This window comes from Mobula birostris, chromosome 24 (genome assembly GCF_030028105.1).
Source record: "Mobula birostris isolate sMobBir1 chromosome 24, sMobBir1.hap1, whole genome shotgun sequence".
Classification (NCBI taxonomy): domain Eukaryota; kingdom Metazoa; phylum Chordata; class Chondrichthyes; order Myliobatiformes; family Myliobatidae; genus Mobula; species Mobula birostris.
The window spans coordinates 34190711-34213643 of NC_092393.1; the positions used below are offsets into that span (position 1 = coordinate 34190711).

Consider the following 22933-nt stretch of genomic DNA (forward strand, 5'->3'; position numbering starts at 1 on the left):
ACCCCCAAGATCTCTCTGAAAATTAACAGTGTACCTTTATATTTGATCAGCTAAAGTGCAACACTTCACATTTGGCCAGGTTAAGCTCCATCTGCCATTTCTCCGATCACATCTGCAATTGATCGATAAACCGTTGTATACTGACTGTCCCCTATGCTATCCACAACACCACCCATCTTTCTGTATCGTCTGCAAACTTACCAAACCACCCATTCATGCTTTCATCTGGGACATTAATATATATTACAAACAGCTAAGGTCCAAGCATGTATTCTTGCAGGACGCCGTTAGTCACAAACCTTAAGACAGATTACATATATCCATCATTACCTTTGGTCTTATATGGGCAAGCCAATTGTGAATCCAAACAATCAAGTCATCATGTATCTTCATCTTCTGGATAATGGGGAGGTAAAGACCCTGAAAGAACTTACTTAGAGAGCAGCCTCAGATTATGTGTCCTATTTTTGAAACCTTTGCTTTGCATTCCAGAAAAAAGGACAATATGATTTTGTGTTGGAGGATTCATCACTTCAAAACAAGTGAAAAGTACAACTATTATCTAAATACAGCATGGTAGCATAGATGTTAGTGTAATGCCTTACAGCACCAGATCGGATTAAATTCCCACCTGTCTGTAAGGATTATGTACGTTCTCCACATGACTGTATGGGTTTCCTCCAGGTTTGTAATTCATTGCAAAGACTTATGGGTTTGGGTGAGTAGGTTGTGATGAATAAAGCCAATTTTTATCTTTAAAAGATCTTGTTTCTTTAATAACACCTTGAAGTATTCATTATATCAATCAAATACATCACTCCCTCAAAGATAAACAAAGAAAATGGGAACAACAGTTAATTGTTGGCCTGTAAACATAACTAATTTACTAATCTTTGTGGATAAGTTACAATATCATGAAACTGCAAGGTTGGAAAACTGCACATGTGGAATGTCAAATTAACTACTTAAAACCTAAGTATAGGCAGTCCCGGGTTATAGAAGGTTTCCGTTCTGGAGAACTGTCTCTAAGATGATTTAGCAGCAAGTCAGAAATGCCCATTTTCTTGTAGCCTTCTACAAACACTTCCAATGCTTCTTTTGTTTGATTGAATATCTTTTATTTTCACCCTAACACTACCCACAATTAAACTAATGAAACATAAACAGTGGATTCTGGTCAATTGGGCCATTGATTAATTGTGGCAGCTGCTTATTTGGGCCAACTACTAAAGAACAAAAACAAATCCAGAAAGTAGCCAGGATTCCTGTTTATTTGGGACACTGTGTCATTTCATTGGGACAGGAGACTGTTGCTGAACAGTTTTTAACTAACGTCAGTCGCATGTACTTGTGTGGCTGTTAGACACTAAACCGTGCTTAGAGCAATCAGTATTTAAATAGTGTCAGTTGAGCATGCTTGTGTTATATTATCCATTTGGGCTGACAGATGCAGACTCAAAAAGCAGTGATCTTTGATAATTTTGTTTTTTTAATTTTGATTTTTAAAATATCAGGCCCTTGCGAAGATGCCATGGCACCTATCTGCACTAGGAATATGCACTAATTCTGTTCATTTACAGTCAATCAAAAGAATAAGATAGCATAGCAAGATGAATTACTCTGTCGATAACTATTGGAAAGTGATACAATTTTATCTTTTTCTTTATTCAAGTTTTATAGCAGTATTGGTACTGTGCTGCACCAATGATATTTGAGACTGCCCAGTGAAGGAAGCCATTGAAATAAAACTAGAGGAAAACAAGGTGCAAGAGCAGAAAGTTGATTGAATGAGGGCTAACAAAATCAGGAGAGATGGACTATGGGGGTGTAAATAGCACCAGACTAGACATGCCTAGGCAGCATCCCTGAAAAAGATGGCAGAGTTTGTCATTGAAACGTTGGTTATAATCAATACCTGTACCCACCTGTAAGCCTGAGAACAGTTTATTTGTTTGTTCTAATTTATTCTTTATTTCATTTACAAACATAAATGGTATTTATAAACATAATTTGTTACTCAGCTAAACACTAACTTGTTTTTATTATACCTTTGTAACTAATTCAATGAAACTTCGGGCGATTGAGTCAGCTGCTTAATGGACTCAAAATCTACTGATTCTGATGTACTGCACTTTGCGTAATGTTGGATTTCTGTTATTCCAGTCCTCTGTAACTTGGTAAGTTCCTGCATCTTCTTGTGATCTGTAGAGATGCTTACAGAGACATCTAGTGTACATGAACAGGAAGGCAAGACTGATTAGATCAAAAGAAAAACTTAAAAATTGAGTTTCATAGAGTGATGCCAAGGATTTAAAAGATAATTTGGCTTTCTATTGTTAATTTGGTTTGCTGTGTATTTCTAATATTCTTTGAAACAAGTTGATTAAGGCATCTTTAAAATTGTGAAAGGCTCACCAGATATGATGCAAAAATATATTTCTATCAGTGAGGTCTTCAATAATCACACTCAATCCAAAATAGCCTTTTAAAGAGGAATCGTTGCCAGAGACTGATAGTAAGTGAATTCTGCTACCATGTGATGTTTTTGAGGAAATAGCATGGATGAGCAAAACAATGTAAGGTGCAGCTTAAGACTCAAAAGCCTGTTTCTGTGGTGCAAATTTTATCTAATTCCACATCAAAATAGACATAAAATTACACTGAAGTTTACTTTTCTTACCTCCTGTGCCTCAGGAGAATGATTTGCTTTAATTTGAATAAGTTTATGATGTAACACACGAAGTGATGCCAGTTGTTAAACCAAGATATGAAGTAGTAAAAAAGTAGTAAGATTGTTTTCTCAAAAGATCAGTTATCCTAACAGGATACTTAATCATAACTAGATCACTTTTCAGGATATTTAATTGTCTAATAAATTCGTCATTCACAATGACAATTTATCACATTTTATTTAGTATATAATCAAAATAAAAACAGAACAGAAAATTATATCGGAGTGTTGTACTGTTTGGTGATTTCTGCAGATAACGTATATACTCAGTCTTTAAGGCAACTCAGAACTTGGAGATAGAAACAAAGATTATCTCTGATATTAAGGATTTATAACTGAGCCTTTTTTTTAAAAAAAAGGTAGAGGAGTGCACTTTGAAGAAAGGTTGTAAATCCTATTTTTTTTCCTCTAAATTGGTCACAGTTTCTCAGTACTCATGTCAACAATTTGTTGCCTGTCTTTTTTGCCCTTGGGAAGCTAATGCTCAGTCACTTTCAACTGGAATCCATACGTTCAAGGGGCATCATGCTGAATGATACTGAAGCTTGAGAGGTTAAACTATATGGAAAGGTTAAACTATATGGAAAGGTTGTGCAGAACAGACTCATCTTTCCTTGAATAAAGATAAAGAAATAACCTAAAAAAGGTGTTAAAATATTGACAGCTTTGATGAGGTAGATAGAGAAAAACTGTTTTTAAAACAGAAAACTATCCAGAATAGGGGAGCATAACTTTAAAACCATGGGATTAGCTGCTTAGGGGTGAGGCAAAAAGTGATTCATCACTCAACAAGTAAAGAGTATCTGAAGTATTCTCCCAATAATGCTCTGGAGGCTAGGTCAAATGAAAAACTGAAAATACTGTGATAGGTAACTTTTGTTAAATTAGGGTTAAGGAAGTGAGGTTGCTAAATGGAAAAATAAAGAGAAGTCATTACCAAGCAGGCTCAGCCCGCTGACTTGTTACTCTTGTTTTCTAAGGTACTATCATTAAATAAGTAGGGGAATTTTAATACTTTGATTCAGCAATCATGGAAAAATGACAAAACATCAACAAATCAGTATGCAAACACGAGGAAATCTGCAGACGCTGGAATTTCAAGCAACACACATCAAAGTTGCTGGTGAACGCAGCAGACCAGGCAGCATCTCTAGGAAGAGGTACAGTCGACGTTTCAGGCCGAGAACCTTCGTCAGGACTAACTGAAAGAAGAGCTAGTAAGAGATTTGAAAGTGGGAGGGGGAGGGGGAGATCCAAAATGATAGGAGAAGACAGGAGGGGGAGGGATGGAGCCAAGAGCTGGACAGTTGATTGGCAAAAGGGATATGAGAGGATCATGGGACAGGAGGCCTGTGAGTCGGCTGGGGTGATACAGTCCTTCCAAGTGAGGTGACACTTCACCTGTGAGTCGACTGGGGTGATATACTGCATCCAGTGCTCTTGATGTGGCCTTCTATATATTGGCGAGACCCGATGCAGACTGGGAGATCGTTTCGCTGAACACCTACGCTCTGTCCGCCAGAGAAAGCAGGATTTCCCAGTGGCCACACATTTTAATTCCACGTCCCATTCCCATTCTGATATGTCTATCCACGGCCTCCTCTACTGTAAAGATGAAGCCACACTCAGGTTGGAGGAACAACACCTTATATTCCGTCTGGGTAGCCTCCAACCTGATGGCATGAACATTGACTTTTCAAACTTCCGCTAATACCCCACCTCCCCCTCGTACCCCATCCGTTATATATATATTTATTTATTTTTATGCACACATTCTTTTTTCTCTCTCTCCTTTTTCTCCCTCTGTCCCCCTCACTATACCCCTTGCCCATCCTCTGTTTTCTCCCCCCTCCCCCTTTTCTTTCTCCCTAGATCTCCTGTCCCATGATCCTCTCATATCCCTTTTGCCAATCACCTGTCCAGCACTTGGCCCCATCCCTCCCCCTCCTGTCTTCTCCTATCATTTCGGATCTCCCCCTCCCCCTCTCAAATCTTTTACTAGCTCTTCTTTCAGTTAGTCCTGACTAAGGGTTTCGGCCCGAAATGTCGACTGTACCTCTTCCTATAGATGCTGCCTGGCCTGCTACGTTCACCAGCAACTTTTATGTGTGTTGCAACAAATCAGTATGGTGTCTTTGTTCTTCTAGATGAAGGTCAAAAAGCAAAAAATTGCTGATGATGGATATCTGAGAAAATAAAAACAAAGTCTGAAAATACTCAACAGGCCAGGCAGCAACCCTGCACAGAGAAACACAGTCAATGTTTATAATCAGTTTCTCTCTCCACAGATGCTGACTGACCTGTAATATGGGAGAGGCAATGGAACTGTGCACCCTTTGACTAAATTCTTGGTGATATTAAAAATATCTTAAAAGCACATTATTGTCAGATACATTTTCATCTGTGCTGGTGATTACTTCCCTGATGTTGCACTCTGCCCAGTCCTTCTTGCTTTCTTGCCATTTTTAACTTATTCTGTAATGAAGGTAAACAGAATGTTCTGAAAATTCTTTCAGGCTTCCAACTTGCAACAACCCCAAAAAACAAATCACTGATCAAAATTTTCATTCTTCTCAGCCATTCAGCATATTTGGAAACTTGGATGACAAGAATCACACAAGCTAATTACAACATGTTCCTCTAAGATGTATTACCGAATGAAAGGGCATGTATAATTTTCATAAAATGAACCTCTGAAAGATAAGACTCTGATCAGCTGTCCTGTTCAGCTTAACCAGCACACATGTTACGCTACATTAATACTGGAGTCACTTGGTACTACTTACAAGCAAATTCTTTTAAAGTTCTAAGTGACGTTAATATTTTCCAGCAGTGTGGCAAACTCTCATACAGGACGTACGTGCCTGGAAAGCATCTGTCCACAGTTTCTACAAGATCTCTTCAAGGGGTGTTTGCTTTATTTTTGAAAAGCGCAAAATATAGATAGGAAGTACTTCAATTACATGTCAAACAGAACTTAAAACATGCATGCTGCTTCCATCGCCTGTATGTCAGCAGCTACAATCACCACTTGTATCGACATAGTGCCATTAAAGTGATAAGGAGAGTCATGGCAGCTCACAAGAGTATTATCAAATAGAACCTAACAATCAGCCTAATATTAAAAATGCACTGGCATTCAAGGAGAAAACTGAAATCAGTCTAATGCATTTCTGATCTCTGTTTTTAATTATTAGTTCAATTCTAACTGGATGGCCCTTATTGGCTTCTGACTCAGCACAGCTCACGCTGTATTTCTAAGGAGTCTGGGAATGAAGCAATGATAGAAAACATATTCTGAGCGCCAGTTTAATGGAATAACTATTGCCATATACATACTGTAAGCTACAATTAATGTCTGAACCATCATTTCCCATAAATATTAATGGCTGAAATCCCAGAAAATGACAAAACATATGATTAAACCCTTATCACAGCTGTTGCCTGGAATACTGGTGGAGAGGCAGAATTCTGAGAAAATGAAATTTGCCCCCATTTTAATATCATCACGGCGGTCAACTAAATAAGAAAGAACATTCAAACAGGAATAAAACATTCCCAGATGAACTAGTTATTGATGAGTACTGTTTCCTTTTACAGCAGACTGAAAGGTAATTATGGAGGCACCAAAGCAGCTTAACCTATTGGCGAGAAACATATTGAGCTATAACTTTCTGCAGCAGATTATCTCATAGTGCCTGGTGTTAGTTAGACTTGAGATTGCACATTTGGATTTTTATTGGCCGAGATTTTCATAAGAAATGCTGACAGTTTCTCATGAACAGTTGGCGTTTCCCCTCATCTGCTTCAGGAAACTCAGGACTCCTGTGTGAACTTGGAAATCTTAAGCTTCTTGAGAAGTGTTCTTCATGATTTCCAGACTCTTAGACTCCTTGTGAAGTCCAGAGCCACAAGTTGCACTGTGTGATCTGCCTACTGACCCTACACCAGCAAAGACAAGCCATAGGTTCAGTCATTCCATTTACTTCAACAGAGAACATAGTTAAGTCTCAACTCTTTTTTTTTCCTAAATTTAATAGATTTAGATGCATCATTTTTATGTTCCATCTTGCAGAAAGAGTAATGAGATCAGCACAAATGAGAAGCCTACAATAAAGCATTTAACACAAAAACTAACATGGCAGCAGCAAGCCTGTGGTGTAGTGGCCACCGCACCAGACCTCGAGGTGAGTGGTCCTGGGTTCGAATCCAACCGGCTTCATACACGCTTTCCATCTGTGTTGGGTTAAGCACCGAGCCTCATAAAAAAAAGACAAATGCTAAAGAAACAGCAAGGCTGCAGCCCAATGTGCCACAATGCACGGAGAGCAGCAACAACTAACGCGGCAGTACAGCAAAGCAACAGAGGTAATGGAAAGTGGGTGACGAAGATCACAATAACCAGAAGCACTGTTTCTATCAAGGCACGAAGAAGGCACGAGGAAGAGAACTCTTCTATAAGAACCAGAGTAAATCAAGGTCACTTCAATGCAATCTGTGGTTAGTTTCATTGGTTGCAGACACAGAACAGTTTTAAGAACATAGGTACTTAGGAGTGCTGACATTGATACTGCTAAGGCATTTCCAGACACATTGCAGCATCTGTACTGAAGATGGATGTCATCAGGAACGTACTCCTCTGACAATGAGAAAAGTACTTCTGGCTTTGAGGCTTCAAAGGACTGCCCAACTCTTTTGAAGTCAATTCACAAGTTAACAATTGCTTGTTCATCATAATTGAATCTGCAGGTGAAAAACATTTGAAGTCTTGTCTCCATGGTACCTGAAAATCACACCTCAAGAAACCTTCCAAGTGATTTATGGACTATTTTGTGTTCATGACGAAGTAATGTGGAAAAGAGAATACGACTTTTGTAATTCCCTTAATTTGGACAACAGAACTGGTGATCTGAACTGAGGCCTTTTGTCCGAATATCAAAGTTGTGTTCCTGCCATTGTGAATGATATCAATCACATAGCAGATGGACCAGGGTTTTATACATTACTTGAAGGCCTATCATCCCCTTGAGGCATTTTGGACTCTTGTGCAGGAAATAATGAAGGGAAGCTTTCTCTCCCAGAGTTTTGGAAGAATTTCAACATAATGGATGCTCTTCATTTTGTAGGTGCTGCATGGGATGATTTTTCAGTTTACTGCAATAAACATTTTTTGGAATAATTCATTTACAGGAGGAATAAACAATTTCATTGGCTTTAAATGAAGCATCATTCACAATTGAGTCAGTGATTCTGGGACTGCAGATGGGAAATGTGGATGTTGAAGAGAATGGTAACAAGAGTTACTCGAGTCCCATGCTGAGCATCTCATGAACTAGCATCCAGAGAAGCCTGACATGAACACATTTAAACAAGTCAATTACAGTGACAATGTGCTGGAACTGAATCAGGTTTAACATCACCAGCGTATGTCGTGAAATTTTGTTATGCGGCAGCAGTACATAGCTCTATATAATAATAATAAATTGCAAATTATAGTAAATAGATAAATATTAAAAAATTAAATTAAGTGTAAAAAGAGGGAAAAAAAGTAGTATAGTAGTGTTCATGGGTCCAATATCCATTCAGAAATCTCATGGCAGAGGGGAAGAAGCTATTCCTGAATCATTGAGTGTGTACCTTCAGGCTTCTGTACCTCCTCCCTGATAGTAACAACGAGAAGAGGGTATTTCCTGAATGATGGGAGTCCCTCATGATGGATGCCACCTTTCTGAGGCATCGCTTCTTGATATCACAGATACTGGGGAGGCTAGAGTTCACAATAGAGCTGACTGAGCTTACAATTTTCTGCAGCTTATTTCAATCAGGTGCAGTGGTCTCTTCCCCCATACCAGACGGTGATGCAGTCAGTTAGGATGCTCTCCACAGTACATCTGCAAAAATTTGTGAGTACCTTTGGTGGCATATCAAATTTCCTCACACTCCTAATGAAATATAGCCGTTGCTGTGCCTTCTTTGTAACTGCATTGATATGCTGGGCCTAGGATAGATCCTCAGAGACGCTGACACCCAGAAACTTGAAATTGCTCACCCTTTCCACTATTGACACCTTGACGAGGACAGGTGTGTGCGCGCCCTCGTCTTACCCTTTCTGAAGTCCACAATCAATTCTTTGGTCTTACTGACACTGAGTGCAAAGTTGCTTCTCAACACCTCTCAACCAGCTGATCTTTCTCGCTCCTGTATGCCTTCTCGTCACCATGTGAAATTTTGTGAACAATAGCTGTGCTGCCAGCAAATTTCTAGATGCCATTTGAGCTGTGCGTAGCTACACTGCCATGGGTATAGAGAGAGAGTAGAGCAGTGTGCCAGTGTTAATAATCAGTGAACAGGTGTTATTTCCAATCCACACAGATTGTGGCCTTCTGATGAGGAAACTGAGGATCCAGTTGTAGAGGGAAGTGCAGAGATCCAGGTTTTGGAGCTTTTTAAAATCAGAACTGTAGGAATGATTATGTTAAATGCTGAGCTGTCGTCAATGAACAGCAGCCTGCAGCAAATATTAGTGTTGGTCCAGGTGTTCTAAGGCCGCATGAAGAGCCAATGAGTTTGCATCCACTGTAGACCTATTGTGGTGATAGGCAAATTGCAGCGGGTCCAGGTCCTTGCTTAGGCAGGAGCTGATTCTAGCCATAACTAACCTCTCAAGGCACATCATCACCGTAGGTGAGAGTGCTACTGGTGTTAACGACAGCTCACCCTGCTCTTCTTGGACACTGATATGATTGTTGCCCTTTTGAAGTACGTGGGAATTTCCACCTGTAGCAATGAGAGATTGAAAATGTCTTTGTACATACCCACCATTTGGTTGGCACAGGTTTTCAGAGCCCGACAAGGTACATCATTGGGGCCTGTCACATAGAAAAACATAGAAACATAGAAAATAGGTGCAGGAGTAGGCCATTCGGCCTGCACCGCCATTTATTATGGTCATGGCTGATCATCCAACTCAGAACCCCGCCCCAGCCTTCCCTCCATACCCCCTGACCCCCGTAGCCACAAGGGCCATATCTAACTCCCTCTTAAATATAGCCAATGAACTGGCCTCAACTGTTTCCTGTGGCAGAGAATTCCACAGATTCACCACTCTCTGTGTGAAGAAGTTTTTCCTAATCTCGGTCCTAAAAGGCTTCCCCTCTATCCTCAAACTGTGGCCCCCTGTTCTGGACTTCCCCAACATCGGGAACAATCTTCCTGCCTCTAGCCTGTCCAATCCCTTTAGGATCTTATACGTTTCAATCAGATCCCCCCTCAATCTTCTAAATTCCAACGAGTACAAGCCCAGTTCATCCAGTCTTTCTTCATATGAAAGTCCTGCCATCCCAGGAATCAATCTGGTGAACCTTCTTTGTACTCCCTCTATGGCAAGGATATCTTTCCTCAGATTAGGGGACCAAAACTGCACACAATACTCCAGGTGTGGTCTCACCAAGGCCTTGTACAACTGCAGTAGTACCTCCCTGCTCCTGTACTCGAATCCTCTCGCTATAAATGCCAGCATACCATTCGCCTTTTTCACCGCCTGCTGTACCTGCATGCCCACTTTCAATGACTGGTGTATAATGACACCCAGGTCTTGTTGCACCTCCCCTTTTCCTAATCGGCCACCATTCAGATAATAATCTGTTTTCCTATTTTTGCCACCAAAGTGGATAACTTCACATTTATCCACATTAAATTGCATCTGCCATGAATTTGCCCACTCACCCAACCTATCCAAGTCACCCTGCATCCTCTTAGCATCCTCCTCACAGCTAACACTGCCACCCAGCTTCATGTCATCTGCAAACTTGGAGATGCTGCATTTAATTCCCTCATCCAAGTCATTAATATATATTGTAAACAACTGGGGTCCCAGCACTGAGCCTTGCGGTACCCCACTAGTCACCGCCTGCCATTCTGAAAAGGTCACCTTGCAAGGGTTCACCCTCTTGAAAAACATTCCGACGTCGGCCTCCGAGACAGAGACTACAGGATCAGCAGGTGCTGTAGGAATCCTCATCGCTGTAGTTTTATCCTCCCTTTCAAAGCGTGCATAAAAGGTACTGAGCTCACCTGGAAGTGAAGCATCACTGCCACTCGTATTGTTAGGGTTTCACTTTGTAGGAAGTAATGGCCAGCAAACCCTGTCAGAGCTGACGTGCATCCAATTCCACCTCGAACGTCAGTCAGAATTGCTCTTTTGCTCTTGAGATAGCCCTCTATCTGGCCTGGCCTTCTTGTATAAGTCCTGGCTCACCAGACTTAAGTGCCACAGATCTAGCCCAGAATAAAGTACAAATCTCCTGGTTTATCCACGGCTTTAGATTCAAGGACAGGACAATGAAGACTTTGCTGACTTTCAGACATTTATTCATACATGCCATGATCAATGGGCAGGTTATTTTGACAAAGTAGTGCAGCTCATAAAAGGCAGCTTGTCACATTACAGAGAGATATATGATGTAAAATTACATGAAAGAGATCAGTCAACGTCAATGGCCTTGTAAAGAAGGGTAAATTGCCAAACATGAACCATTCACAACAGAATCAAGACCCTGAGACCTTCAGAAATGAAGAAAATGGACAAACGCAGACATTCCATAACCACTGCAAAATCTGTTGCAGAGCGAGAGGATAATATCATCAACCTTTACGATGTTTTGATGACAGTGGATTATATTCCCCCTCTTCCTTCTGATTCTCTGTCAGCAGCCACTGCCCCCACTCAACCAACCCCAACAAACTACAGCAGTTTTCCAATGTAATTAACATCTTTCATACTAAAAGTCAAATAATGCTGCACATGCATGATGACAATTGAGAACCTAACCTACGCTTATTCAAAACCAAATTACTGGACATACTGGAAATTTAAGATAAAAACAGAAAACACTGGAAACATTCAGCAGCACAAGCAGCATTTGTGGAGGAAAGAACAGTTAATGTTAACAGATTCAAGACCTTCATTCGAACTTTTATTCCATTGTTCTTATGGCGTAGAAATGCCAATGTTCATCGCAAAATTGGAACTTATTCCACTTCAGTGTAGGGTGTAAATTCTCATTATACCCATCTTGTCTATTTGTCATATTTTTCTAAAATACACAAATGATGAATTAGATGGACCCACTGTAATTAACAATCACCATAATGAGACAATACTTATAGTAACCAGGCAAATGTACCAACTGCACATCAACACATTTCATTGGTGAGGCAAACAGTGAGATTACATTTTTAAGAGACTAATGGAGCTGTCACAATTTGAAATGGACCCTTAAACTTATGGTTTCAGTCAAATCAAGTTCATTGTCATTTAACTATATACATATCTATAATGTATGCAACCATTTAATGTATATACTTGTTTGTAGAAACAAGACAACATTTCTTGAACCAGGGTGTAAAGCACAGCAGTACAGAAAACACACAGTAACTTGAGGGTACAGATAAAATCTACAGATGAATCACACATAAATAACAAACGAAAGTTGCAATCATTTTAAATATTGGAAGGTACAGAATAGATTAACCAGTAACACTTTGAATACAATGTGGCCAGGAGTTCAGAAGCCTAATGGCCTGGGGGAAGAAACCATTTCCCATCCTGACCGTTCTTCTTTTTATGCATCAGAGTCTCCTGCCTGATGATAGAAGGTCAAAGAGGTGGGTTTTGCATTATTAACAGCCAGCACCAAAACTGGACCATAAGCAACATCAAATGGGATAAGAAATTAATCTATTTGTTACTACAGTCCACTGAGCATGGTGTCAGGGCACAAAATTGACATGAGAAAGATTAAATTGCCTTAAACTACATAGGCAAGATAAACCTGCAATTTGGATTTTAAAAATCTATGAATGAAAATTAAAAACTAATGGCCTCAAAATAAAATTCACTATCAAACAATTCTTCAGCTTTGAAGGAGGACAAGAAATCCATGTGCTCCAGCTAAACTGGTAGCAATGAAGAAATACTGAATATAAATTACATGCAGTTTGGTCGAATGTGCTTGTGAAGTTGATTTCAAGGTGAAATATATTCAATTGGGACAAGTCAGAAAATATCCGATCCAACGTGCTGTTGAAAGCTGAGCAGAGTCAGGATAATTTAGTGTTTTGCTGGAAGCCTATGTGAAATAGCAGGTGAAGTAGACTTGACCTGTACAGGAGAAGTCTGTGCCCAAATCACCCTCCCAGGCAGGGGTTCCCAACCTTTTTTTATGCCATGGAGCTCTACCATTAACTGAGGAGTCTGTATACAGCAGGTTGGGAACCCCTACTCCCAGGGAATCATCCGTGATGCAAAGCATGCAGTAATATGGAATCATAGAGGCATACAGCACAGAAAAAGGCTCTTCAGCTGAATGAATCCACATTGATCATACAGCATTTGACACTAATTCAAGCCAAACCCATTTTATTTTCCCCACACTCATTTTCCCCATTGCCCCCTCAGATTCCTCTTCTCATCAATATTCTAGGGCAAATGTACCCACCAACCTACGCTTTACTGGGATGTGGGCAGAAAGCAACATACTCCAAGGAATCCAATGAAGTCATCGGGAGAATGTGTGAACTCCACACCAGCCACAGCAGAGGGCAGGATTGAACCCATTTTGCTGGAACTGTGAGCCATGAAGCAGTAAGCAGCACCAGCTGCCACAGCGTCACCCACCTCAACTGCCTCAAAAGTAGCAGGAGCCTTCGATCTGATCGTGACTTTGCTATGCCACCTCAAGAAGATCCCTTTCTAGCTGAATTATGTTTCTTCTCTCAATTTTATTTCTTTAATTTATATCATGAAAAACGGTGTTCTATAAAAGGAATGCAAAACAATGGTAGTCACCACACAATATACCTTAGAAGGATTATCTCCCGTTCTCTTCTGTCCATTACGTTCATGAATGTTTTCAGCAATTTCCTGTGCTAAACGGCACGTGGCATCATACTTTGTGAGCCTGCAGAAAGGGGGGGAGGGAGGGAAAACTGTTGAAACCTCCAAACAAGAATTTGAATAGAAACACTTAGATTTGGGCTACTTAAGTACATTTAACAAGACTGCGAACCTTTTCTCATGGCATAGTTTTTAAACTTTCTTGCCTCAATCAAAAAGTGTAGTCACAAGTCCCCCTCCAAAGCACAAGCATTGAACTGAAGTGATACTTCAATACTAAACTAAAAGGCTACTGCAGATTTGAATTCATTAAGAATATATATTAATCAAAGTCCAAGTCCTTGACTGTATAATTCTATAGGTCAGGGCAATAGTAGCAATACATGAAATGCATCTAAAGAACAGTGTGCTGAGCAACATATCTGGCCGATCTGCATATGAAACAACTAGTTATTTATTCTAATTCTGTTCAGAAAATCTCATCAAAGTTAATTTAAAATATGCTCAGTGCTTTGAGACATTCCACAGATGTTACATATTTGACAGCAGGAATGAAAAGGCTTCATTTTCATGTCTTGCTCAGCCAAATGAAAGCATGGTTTATCATAAACACAAGAGATCCAGAGCAACACACACACAATGCTGGAGGAACTCAGCAGGTTAGGCAGCCTCTATGGAAATTAATAAACAGTTGACATTTCAGGACTGGAAAGGAAGGAGGCAGATGCCAGAATAAGGTGGTGGGAGGGGAAGGAGAACAATCTGGAAGGTGATAAGTGGAGCCAGGTGGGTGGAGGAGGGTGGATGAAGTAAGAAGGTGATAGCTGGGAAAGGCAAGGCTTGGAGAAGGAATCTCATAGCAGAAGAGGCATCAGGGGGAAGTGATAGGTGAGGAGAAGAGGCAAGACGAAAGAGTGGGGAAATTGAAGAAGAGGTAAGGGGAAGGGGGAAAAATTACTGGAAGTTGAAGATGTACATGCCATCAGGATAGAGGCTACCTATTCAGAATACGAAGTGTTCCTCCTCTAACCTGAGAATGGCCTCATCATGGCGGAAGAGACCACCACAGACCGACATGTCAAAACAGGAATGGGTTTAGGAATTAAAATGGCTAGCAACCAGGAAATTCGCTAGTTTTGCAGATGGAGCAGAGGTGCTCAACAAAGCTGACCCCCAATCTACACTATGTTGGGTGTCACCAATGTAGAGGAGATGCATCAAGGGCACCGGATACAGTGGAAAAACCCAACAGATCTGCAGGTGAAGTGTTGCCTTGCTTGGGAAGACCATTTGAGACCCTGAATGAAGGTAAGGGATGAGGTTTATGGGCAGGTGTAGCACTTCTGCCACTTGCAGGGACAGGTGGCAAGAGGGAAATTAGTGGGGAGGGATGTCTGGACAAGGGAATCACAGAGGAAGCGGTTCCTGTGGAAACCAGAGTGAGGGAGCTTCTTACGTCATCCCCCCCCCCCACCCACCTGGCTTCACCTATCTCCTTCCATCTTGTCCTCCTTCCACCTTCTTATTCTGGCATCTTCTCTCTTCCTTTCCAGTCCTGATGAAGGGTCTCAGCCCAAAATGTCGACCGTTTATTCATTTCTATAGATGCTGCCCGACCTGCTGAGTTCCTCCAGCATTCATATATGAAGTTTCTCAATTAAACAGACAAGAATTTGGACTTTGAGATTCTACATTGTATATTATGATGTTTCATTCTCCTTACCTGCAGTACCAAGAAAGCAATAAACTCGCAAAATCCGACAAAATGTAGTGGATACAGCCCACTCCATCACAGGTAAGGCCTTCCCTAACAGTGAGCACATCTACACAAAATATTGTTGCAGGAAAGCAGCATCCATCATAAGTGACCCCCGCCACCCAGGTCATACTTTCTTGTTGCTGCTGTCATCAAAAAGGTGGTACAGGAGCCCCTGGACTCACACCACCAGGTTCAGGAACAATTATCACCCCGCTTCACTCGCCTCATCTTTAAAATGTTCCCACAACCTATTGACTACTTTCAAGAACTCTTCATCTCATGTTCTTGATATTTATTGTTTAGTAATTTATTTTTTTTTCTTTCATTTTATATTTGCAAAAGTTTTCTTTTGCATGCTGGTTGAATGCCCAAAATGGTGCGGTCTTCCATTGATTCTACGATGGTTATTAATGTATTATGTATTTATTCAATATGTATGGAAGAAAATTAATCTCAGAACTGTATATGGTAACATATACGTACTTCGATAATAAACTTACTTTGAACGTCCAAGTGCAATTAATGGACAAAAATCTGATTAATGAGTTTTGATAGCAGTCATGAGTTAGAAGTGTCACCTTATTCTTGAGAATTCTGGAAGTGGTTATCTTTTCTAAATTAGGTTAGTTTTATGTGGTGCTACTCGGATATTTTTCATAGGTAAAGGCATCCGTTAGTCTTGCGAGACCATGGATCTGCGCCTGGAAAGTCTTCACTCTCCAGGGCGCAGGCCTGGGCAAGGTTGTATGGAAGACCAGCAGTTGCCCATGCTGTAAGTCTCCCCTCTCCATGACACCAATGTTGTCCAAGGGAAAGGCATTAGGACCCATACAGCTTGGCACCAGTGTCATCGCAGAGCAATGTGCGATTAAGTGCCTTGCTCAAGGACACAACACATGTTGCCTCGGCTGGGGCTCGAACTCAAGTCCTTCAGGTCGCTAGTCCAATGCTTTAACCACTTGGTCACGTGCCCATATAATCCATTCTATTGATGTCTTGTATTCTTGGTTTAACAGTGTTATTTTGTTTAATTGGGAAACAAAATTAAAATAAGAAAGAAGGCAGTCAACAAAATGGTGAGTCAACAGAAAGAAACCTGACAATTCAATTTCATCATTAAGCACATTTAAATCAGGTGAAAACAAAGTTAAGTCCTCTTGAATTTTCTACTGAGGAAAATATTTACATTATACTAACTACTTGGGATATGAGTGATGCTGGCAAGGCTACTATTAGTCTACAATCCACATATGCATCTTTCTCCAACAACTTGCTTCAAAAGTACAAAGTACAGAGACAACAATCCTGAAGGAAGAGCAATCAATATCAAATCACGACAGCACATGGCTGGGTAGGGGAATTAAGCATTCCACTCCCACCATCGCTGGATTTGCCTTTCCCAATGTAAATGATCCTCAGCCAGAGAGCTGACACTGGTGTAGCCTTGTTGGGCAATTAATGTAAAAGGATGGGAGAAAAGAATGGTGTCTGTATTTTTAATATGTACTATGTGCACAATCCATTATCTCTCAGTTGGGGAGAGAAGGACAAAAATTATCTTCAGTTTGAGCCAAATAGTGGCTGCCCTCCAACTAATCCTTTTCCACGAATGTGACTTCATCAGTATTCTTTTTATAAATATAAATGAATTTGCCTCAACTAAATGTTGAAGTTCCAATTCTATAAGGAAGAAGGTGATAATGTGAGGTAACATCCCCTTTTCCGTTGGTCCTAAATAAGCATTACAAATTAGAATCTATTAAAAAAATTGTTCCAGTCCTTATCCAGTGGTTCTCTTTGAAAAACATGGAATTCTGATAGGCTGATCAAAAGCAACTAATAAAGAGATACAATATAACACACCATATGCAAAAATAAAGTAATCTGCTGGAGGAACTCAGCGTGTCAGGTAGCATCAGCGGAGGATGAGGGATGGTCAACCACGACTCTGCATTACAATCCCAAATCCCTCCACCTCAACAGATGCCTGACCCTGCAAATATTTGTGGGTTTTTTTGCTCCAGATTACAACAGTCTCTTACGATTCCATTGTATTTCATGTTGGTGTTATCAAAAGTTGACAGTAAGCCATGAACAGAAATATTTTAGAAAGGCAAAAATCTGAAAATAGAGAGAAACAAGTAGCCTTTGGCTTACAAGGGATGGGTAGCTGGCTCGATTTTCAGAAAGTGGGCCATATTTTGATTTTCCAAAGCCACATCTAATACATTTTATGCTGATTTATTTACATTTTTCTCTACACATGACCTGTGAGAGTGAATTTATTCCTCAACTCAGATTTTTGGTTTGTGAAGTGTGAATTCTGCACAGGAGAATTACCATAACCCAAACAGACAGAATGTGCTGGGGGTGGGGGTAAGACATTATAGAAATCGGAAATGAAAGCAGAAAATGCTGTAAATATTCAGCAGGTCAGACACCAGGCATGCAGAGTTAGAAAGGTGCATAACAACACAAACAGGGTGAATGCACTGAGAGTTGCTGTATCAAGAACTAGAGGACAGAGGCACAGGTCAGAGAGGAAAGATTTAAGAGGAACTAGAGGGACACCATTTTCTGTTTACACAGAGGGTAGTATCTGCAGAATCAGCTGTCAAAGGAAGTGGTTGAGGCAGGTACAGGAACAACTTTCAAAACACAGTTAGACAGACACATGGATAGGAAAAATGGTTCTGGACCACGCACTGCCAAATGGGACAAGCTTGGATGGAGCATCTTGGTTTGCATGGACCATTTGGGCTGAAGAGTCAGTTTCCATGCGGTCTAACTCTATGACATGAAGGGTTATTGATCTGAAACGTTTCTGCCTCAACAGATGCTGCCTAACATGCTCTATATTAATGCAGGGCCCTTCACCTGTGTGCTAAAGACAAAACTGAAGCACTTACAATCATATTCAGTCAGAAGTGTGGAGGAGGCAATTCATTTTACACTCCAACTGACATTTCTCCACCAGATAAACTAGTTCTCAGGTCATTTGATTTATTTCTCTTGCCATCAACCAACATCTGAGAGTGATGTACACAGCAAAAGTCACATCTCGGGTACACTGCTGAAGGCTTGCATTCAGGAACCAGCCATGTCGTGTCCAACAGTTCCAATAAAATTGCAACACCAACAATGTGACAAATTGCCCAGATTTGTCCTGTTTACAGAAAAGCAGGACAAATTCAGAATGGATAATTGCTATTAATAGCCTAGTTTTTAAAATTCAGCAACATGGTACTGTGTAGGCCCTTCCAATCCTTTGAGCCATGTTGCCCCAGCAACCCCACAACCTCAATTAACCCTAACCTAACCTAATCAGGGGACAATTTGCAATGTCCAACTCATCTACTCGGTATGTCTTTGGACAGTGGGAGTAAGCCAGAGCACCTGGGGAAAACCCATGTACTCCATGGGGAGGACGTACAGAGACTCATTACAGAACCGTGCCGGGACTGAACTCTGAAACCCGGAACGCTCTGAACTGTAATAGCATCGCACTAAACGCTATGCTACCGTAGTGCCAATATGTCATGTCATTTATCGTATCAGTTTGGGTCTCACCTGAACTGCTGGACTTCCAACCTCATTAAAGACTTGGACACAAGAGTTGAATTACAGAAGTTAGATGACAGTGACTTCAAGGCATCATTTATCTGAATGTGACACCAAGAAACGCTGGTATAATTAGTCAATGAGGGTCAAATAGTACAACACTGTAATGATCACATAAAGGAAGCTGGTTCTTGTTTGTTGTGAGTCAATCATCCCAGCCCCAGGACAACAGAGCAGGAGTTCCTCAAAGAACCGGCTTCAGCTGCTTCACCAATGACCTTCCTTCCGTGAAAAGGTCAGAAATGGAGATGTTCACTAATGACTACGCTGTGTTCACTCAATTTGATGAAGTAGTCCGTGCCTGAAATAGCAAGACCCAGACAACAGGCTGGCTGATAAGTGGCAAGTAAACTTCACACACAACGTGGCAGGCAATGGTTGGCTCCAACAAGAGACCATAATACATAGGAGCAGAATTAGGCCATTTGGCCCATTGAGTCTGCTGCTCCATTCGATCATGGCTGATCCTTTTTCCCCCTCCTCAGCCTAAACAGAGAGACTAAATTACCCTGGATATTCAATGGCATTATCATCACCAAGTTCCACCATCAATTTTACCACCACAGTGGGTTGAGCTGCATCTATGGGAGAAAAGAAATTGTCAATGTTTTCTCCTATAGATGCTGCTCAACCCTCTGAGTTCCTTCAGCACCTTTTTTTTTATTGATATACTTCGATTATTATACACCACAGGCTGGTGCTGAAGCAGATCAGCTCCTGTCTGAATGGCAACTTGGATCTGCTCCAATTCACCTACCAAAACAACAGGTCTACAGCAAGTGCTATCTTGTTGGCTCTTCACACAACCCTGGAACATCTGGACAGCAAAGATGCATACATCAGGATGTTCTTAACCAATTACAACTCAGCAATTAACACCAATTATCCCCTCAAAAATAATCAGTAAACTCCAAGACCTGGGCCTCAATACCCCCTTGTGCGATTGGATCCTGGATTTCTTCACTTGTATACCTCAGTCAATTCAAACTAGCAAAAACATCTCCCTCACAATCTTCATCAGCACAGGAGCACCGCAGGGATGTGTACTTAACCCCCCCCACACCCCCGCTCTACTCAATTTACACCTATGACAGTGGCTAAGTACAGCTCCAACACCATATACCAGTTTGCGATGACACAACTGTTGTGGGCTGTATCAAAGGGGGTGATGAATCAGTATACAGGAGGGAGACTGAAAACTTAGCTGAGCGGTGTAATAACAACAAACTGTCACTCAATGTCAATAAGACCAAGGAACTGATTGCAGACTTCAGGAGAGGAAAACCAGAGGACCATGAGCCAGTAATCACTGGACGATCAGAGGTGGATAGGGTCAGTAAGTTTAAATTCCTGGGTGTCACTACCTCAGAGGACCTGTACTGGACCCATCATATAAATATTATTGTCAAGAAAGCACAACAGTGCCTTTACTTCCTCAGGAGTCTGCAAAGGTTTGGCATGTCATTGAACACTTTGGTAAACTTCGATAGATGTGTGGTGGAAAGTGAGCTGACTGGCTGCATTACGGCCTGGTATGGGAACAGCAATGCCTTTGAGTGGAGAATCCTACAAAGGGAAGTGGATTCGGCCCAGTACATCATAGGTAAGACCCTCCCAACCATTGAGCACACCTACATGAAACATTGCTGTAAAAAAAGCAGCATCCATCATCAACAATCCTCACTGCCCAGGCCATGCTCTTTTCTCGCTGCTGCCATCAGGCAGAAGGTACAAGAGCCTCAGGACTCTCACCACTAGATTCAAGAACAGTTACTATCACTCAACCATCAAGATTTTGAACAACAGGAGTTAGCTACACTCATTTAAGGACTCTGTTATATTGTTATTTCATGCTTGTTATGTATTGCTACTTATTTATATCTGTATTTGCATAATTAGTTTACAGTTCTTGATGTTTACAGTTTACAGATCCAGTTTACAATTACTGCTCCATAGATTTGCTAAGCATGCCCACAGAAAAATAAGCTGAGGGTTGTATGTGGTGACATGCATGCACTCTGACAGTAAACTTCACTTTGAACGTTATTGGGAATATATGGATAATGCAACATGTTACCCAAAATCCCCAGCAAAGGATAAATATATCCTGTGCATACATCCCTCACTACGAGCATCCCATACTGTATACAATCATTTTCTCCTTTACACAATCATGTATTGCACACTTCCTACAGTACGCATCAAACACTGCAAACACCTTGTAACTCGTACAAAGAATTTGTCATGAACTCCACGATTCACTTTCAATGAATGGCCGTGTCGCGTATCGCATGTTAACATTCCTACAAAGGACGTGTCTCCCACTGCATTGTACATGTAATTTCATTTTAAGCAGTTACTTAGAACTCTGGTTTCAAGGATGCATAACACACACCAACTCCCACCTATAAAGACTGTATCGCGCTCCCTTATAAAGGATGTGTCACATATTGTGCTATCCTAAGTCCCTATAATTAACTGAAAATACAAAAGCTAAAAATGTAAACGCTGGAAATCTGAAATTAAACATTACAGCACGTAAACACTCGGCAGTTTTGGACGCATTTGTGGAGAGAATGCTAGTTATCAAAACAGTTCTAGCGAAGAATCACTGATCTGAAACGATAACTTTATTTCTCCCTCCATAGATGCTGCCTGGCCAGCTAAGTTCTTCAGGCACGTTTTGCCTTTACCCCTGAGGAATATACACTGTCCCACAGAGGAGCCCCTAGACATGATGTGTCAGCCCGAGCTTCCATTTCCACCCTCTTCCATTTACTGTCTGTCCATCGGCAATTCAGCTCGCAATGAATTCAGCACACCACTCACTTCCCTCCTTACTCCCACTTTATCCTCCTTCTATTCCCCTCTTCCCCTCCAACTGCTCACCAGAGATCTCCAGCCATTGCTCTACTCCAGTTGGGCTCCACTTCCTGCTTTTGGTCCGACACACAAATCAGTACTAAATGCAAACCGGTTCTCTGAACATTCGTTCCGACCAAGATTTGAGATCAGAATTACTGTACAGTGATTTATTGTCAAGTCAAATCAAGTTTATTATCATTTCGACCATAAGCTGCTGGTACAGTACACAGTAAAAACGAAACAACGTTCCTCCAGGACCCTGGTGCTACACGAAACAACACAAAACTACCCTAGACTATGTGAGATAGGACAAGGCTACACTAGACGACGTAAAACAACATAAAAACTGCACTAGACTACAGGAATTCTGCAGATGCTGGAATTTCAAGCAACACACATCAAAGTTGCTGGTGAACACAGCAAGCCAGGCAGCATCTCTAGGAAGAGGTGCAGTTGACATTTCAGGCCGAGACCCTTCGTCAGGACTAACTGAAGGAAGAGTTAGTAAGAGATTTGAAAGTGGGAGGGGGAGGGGAGATCGGAAATGATAGGAGAAGACAGGAGGGGGAGGGATGGAGCCAAGAGCTGGACAGGTGATTGGCAAAGGGGATATGAGAGGATCATGGGACGGGAGGTCCGGGAAGAAAGACCCGGGGGAGGGGAGGGGAGGATAGATATGTCAGAATGGGAATGGGATGTGGAATTAAAATGTGAGGCCACTGGGAGATCCTGCTTTCTCTGGCGGACAGAGCATAGTAAGTCCTTCCAGGTGAGGCGACACTTCACCTGTGAGTCGGCTGGGGTGATATACTGCATCCGGTGCTCCCGATGTGGCCTTCTATATATTGGCGAGACCCGACGCAGACTGGGAGACCGCTTTGCTGAACATCTACGCTCAGTCCGCCAGAGAAAGCAGGATCTCCCAGTGGCCACACATCCCATTCCCATTCTGACATGTCTGTCCATGGCCTCCTCTACTGTGAAGATGAAGCCACACTCAGGTTGGAGGAACAACACCTTATATTCCGTCTGGGTAGCCTCCAACCTGATGGCATGAACA

General features: G+C 41.4%; 1 protein-coding gene across 1 annotated transcript in view; it reads right to left on the reverse strand.

Moving 5' to 3' along the window:
* stx8 (syntaxin 8) overlaps positions 1–21951 on the reverse strand; it is a 192353-nt gene extending 170402 nt beyond the window's left edge. The window contains exons 1-2 of the mRNA XM_072242295.1: positions 21898–21951; positions 13593–13692 (exon numbers count right to left, since the gene is read on the reverse strand). Of these exons, the coding sequence (XP_072098396.1) occupies positions 13593–13692; positions 21898–21914 (117 nt within the window). The 5' untranslated portion in view covers positions 21915–21951. The remainder of the gene's footprint in view (positions 1–13592; positions 13693–21897) is intronic.
* Between the last annotated feature and the right edge of the window lie 982 nt (positions 21952–22933).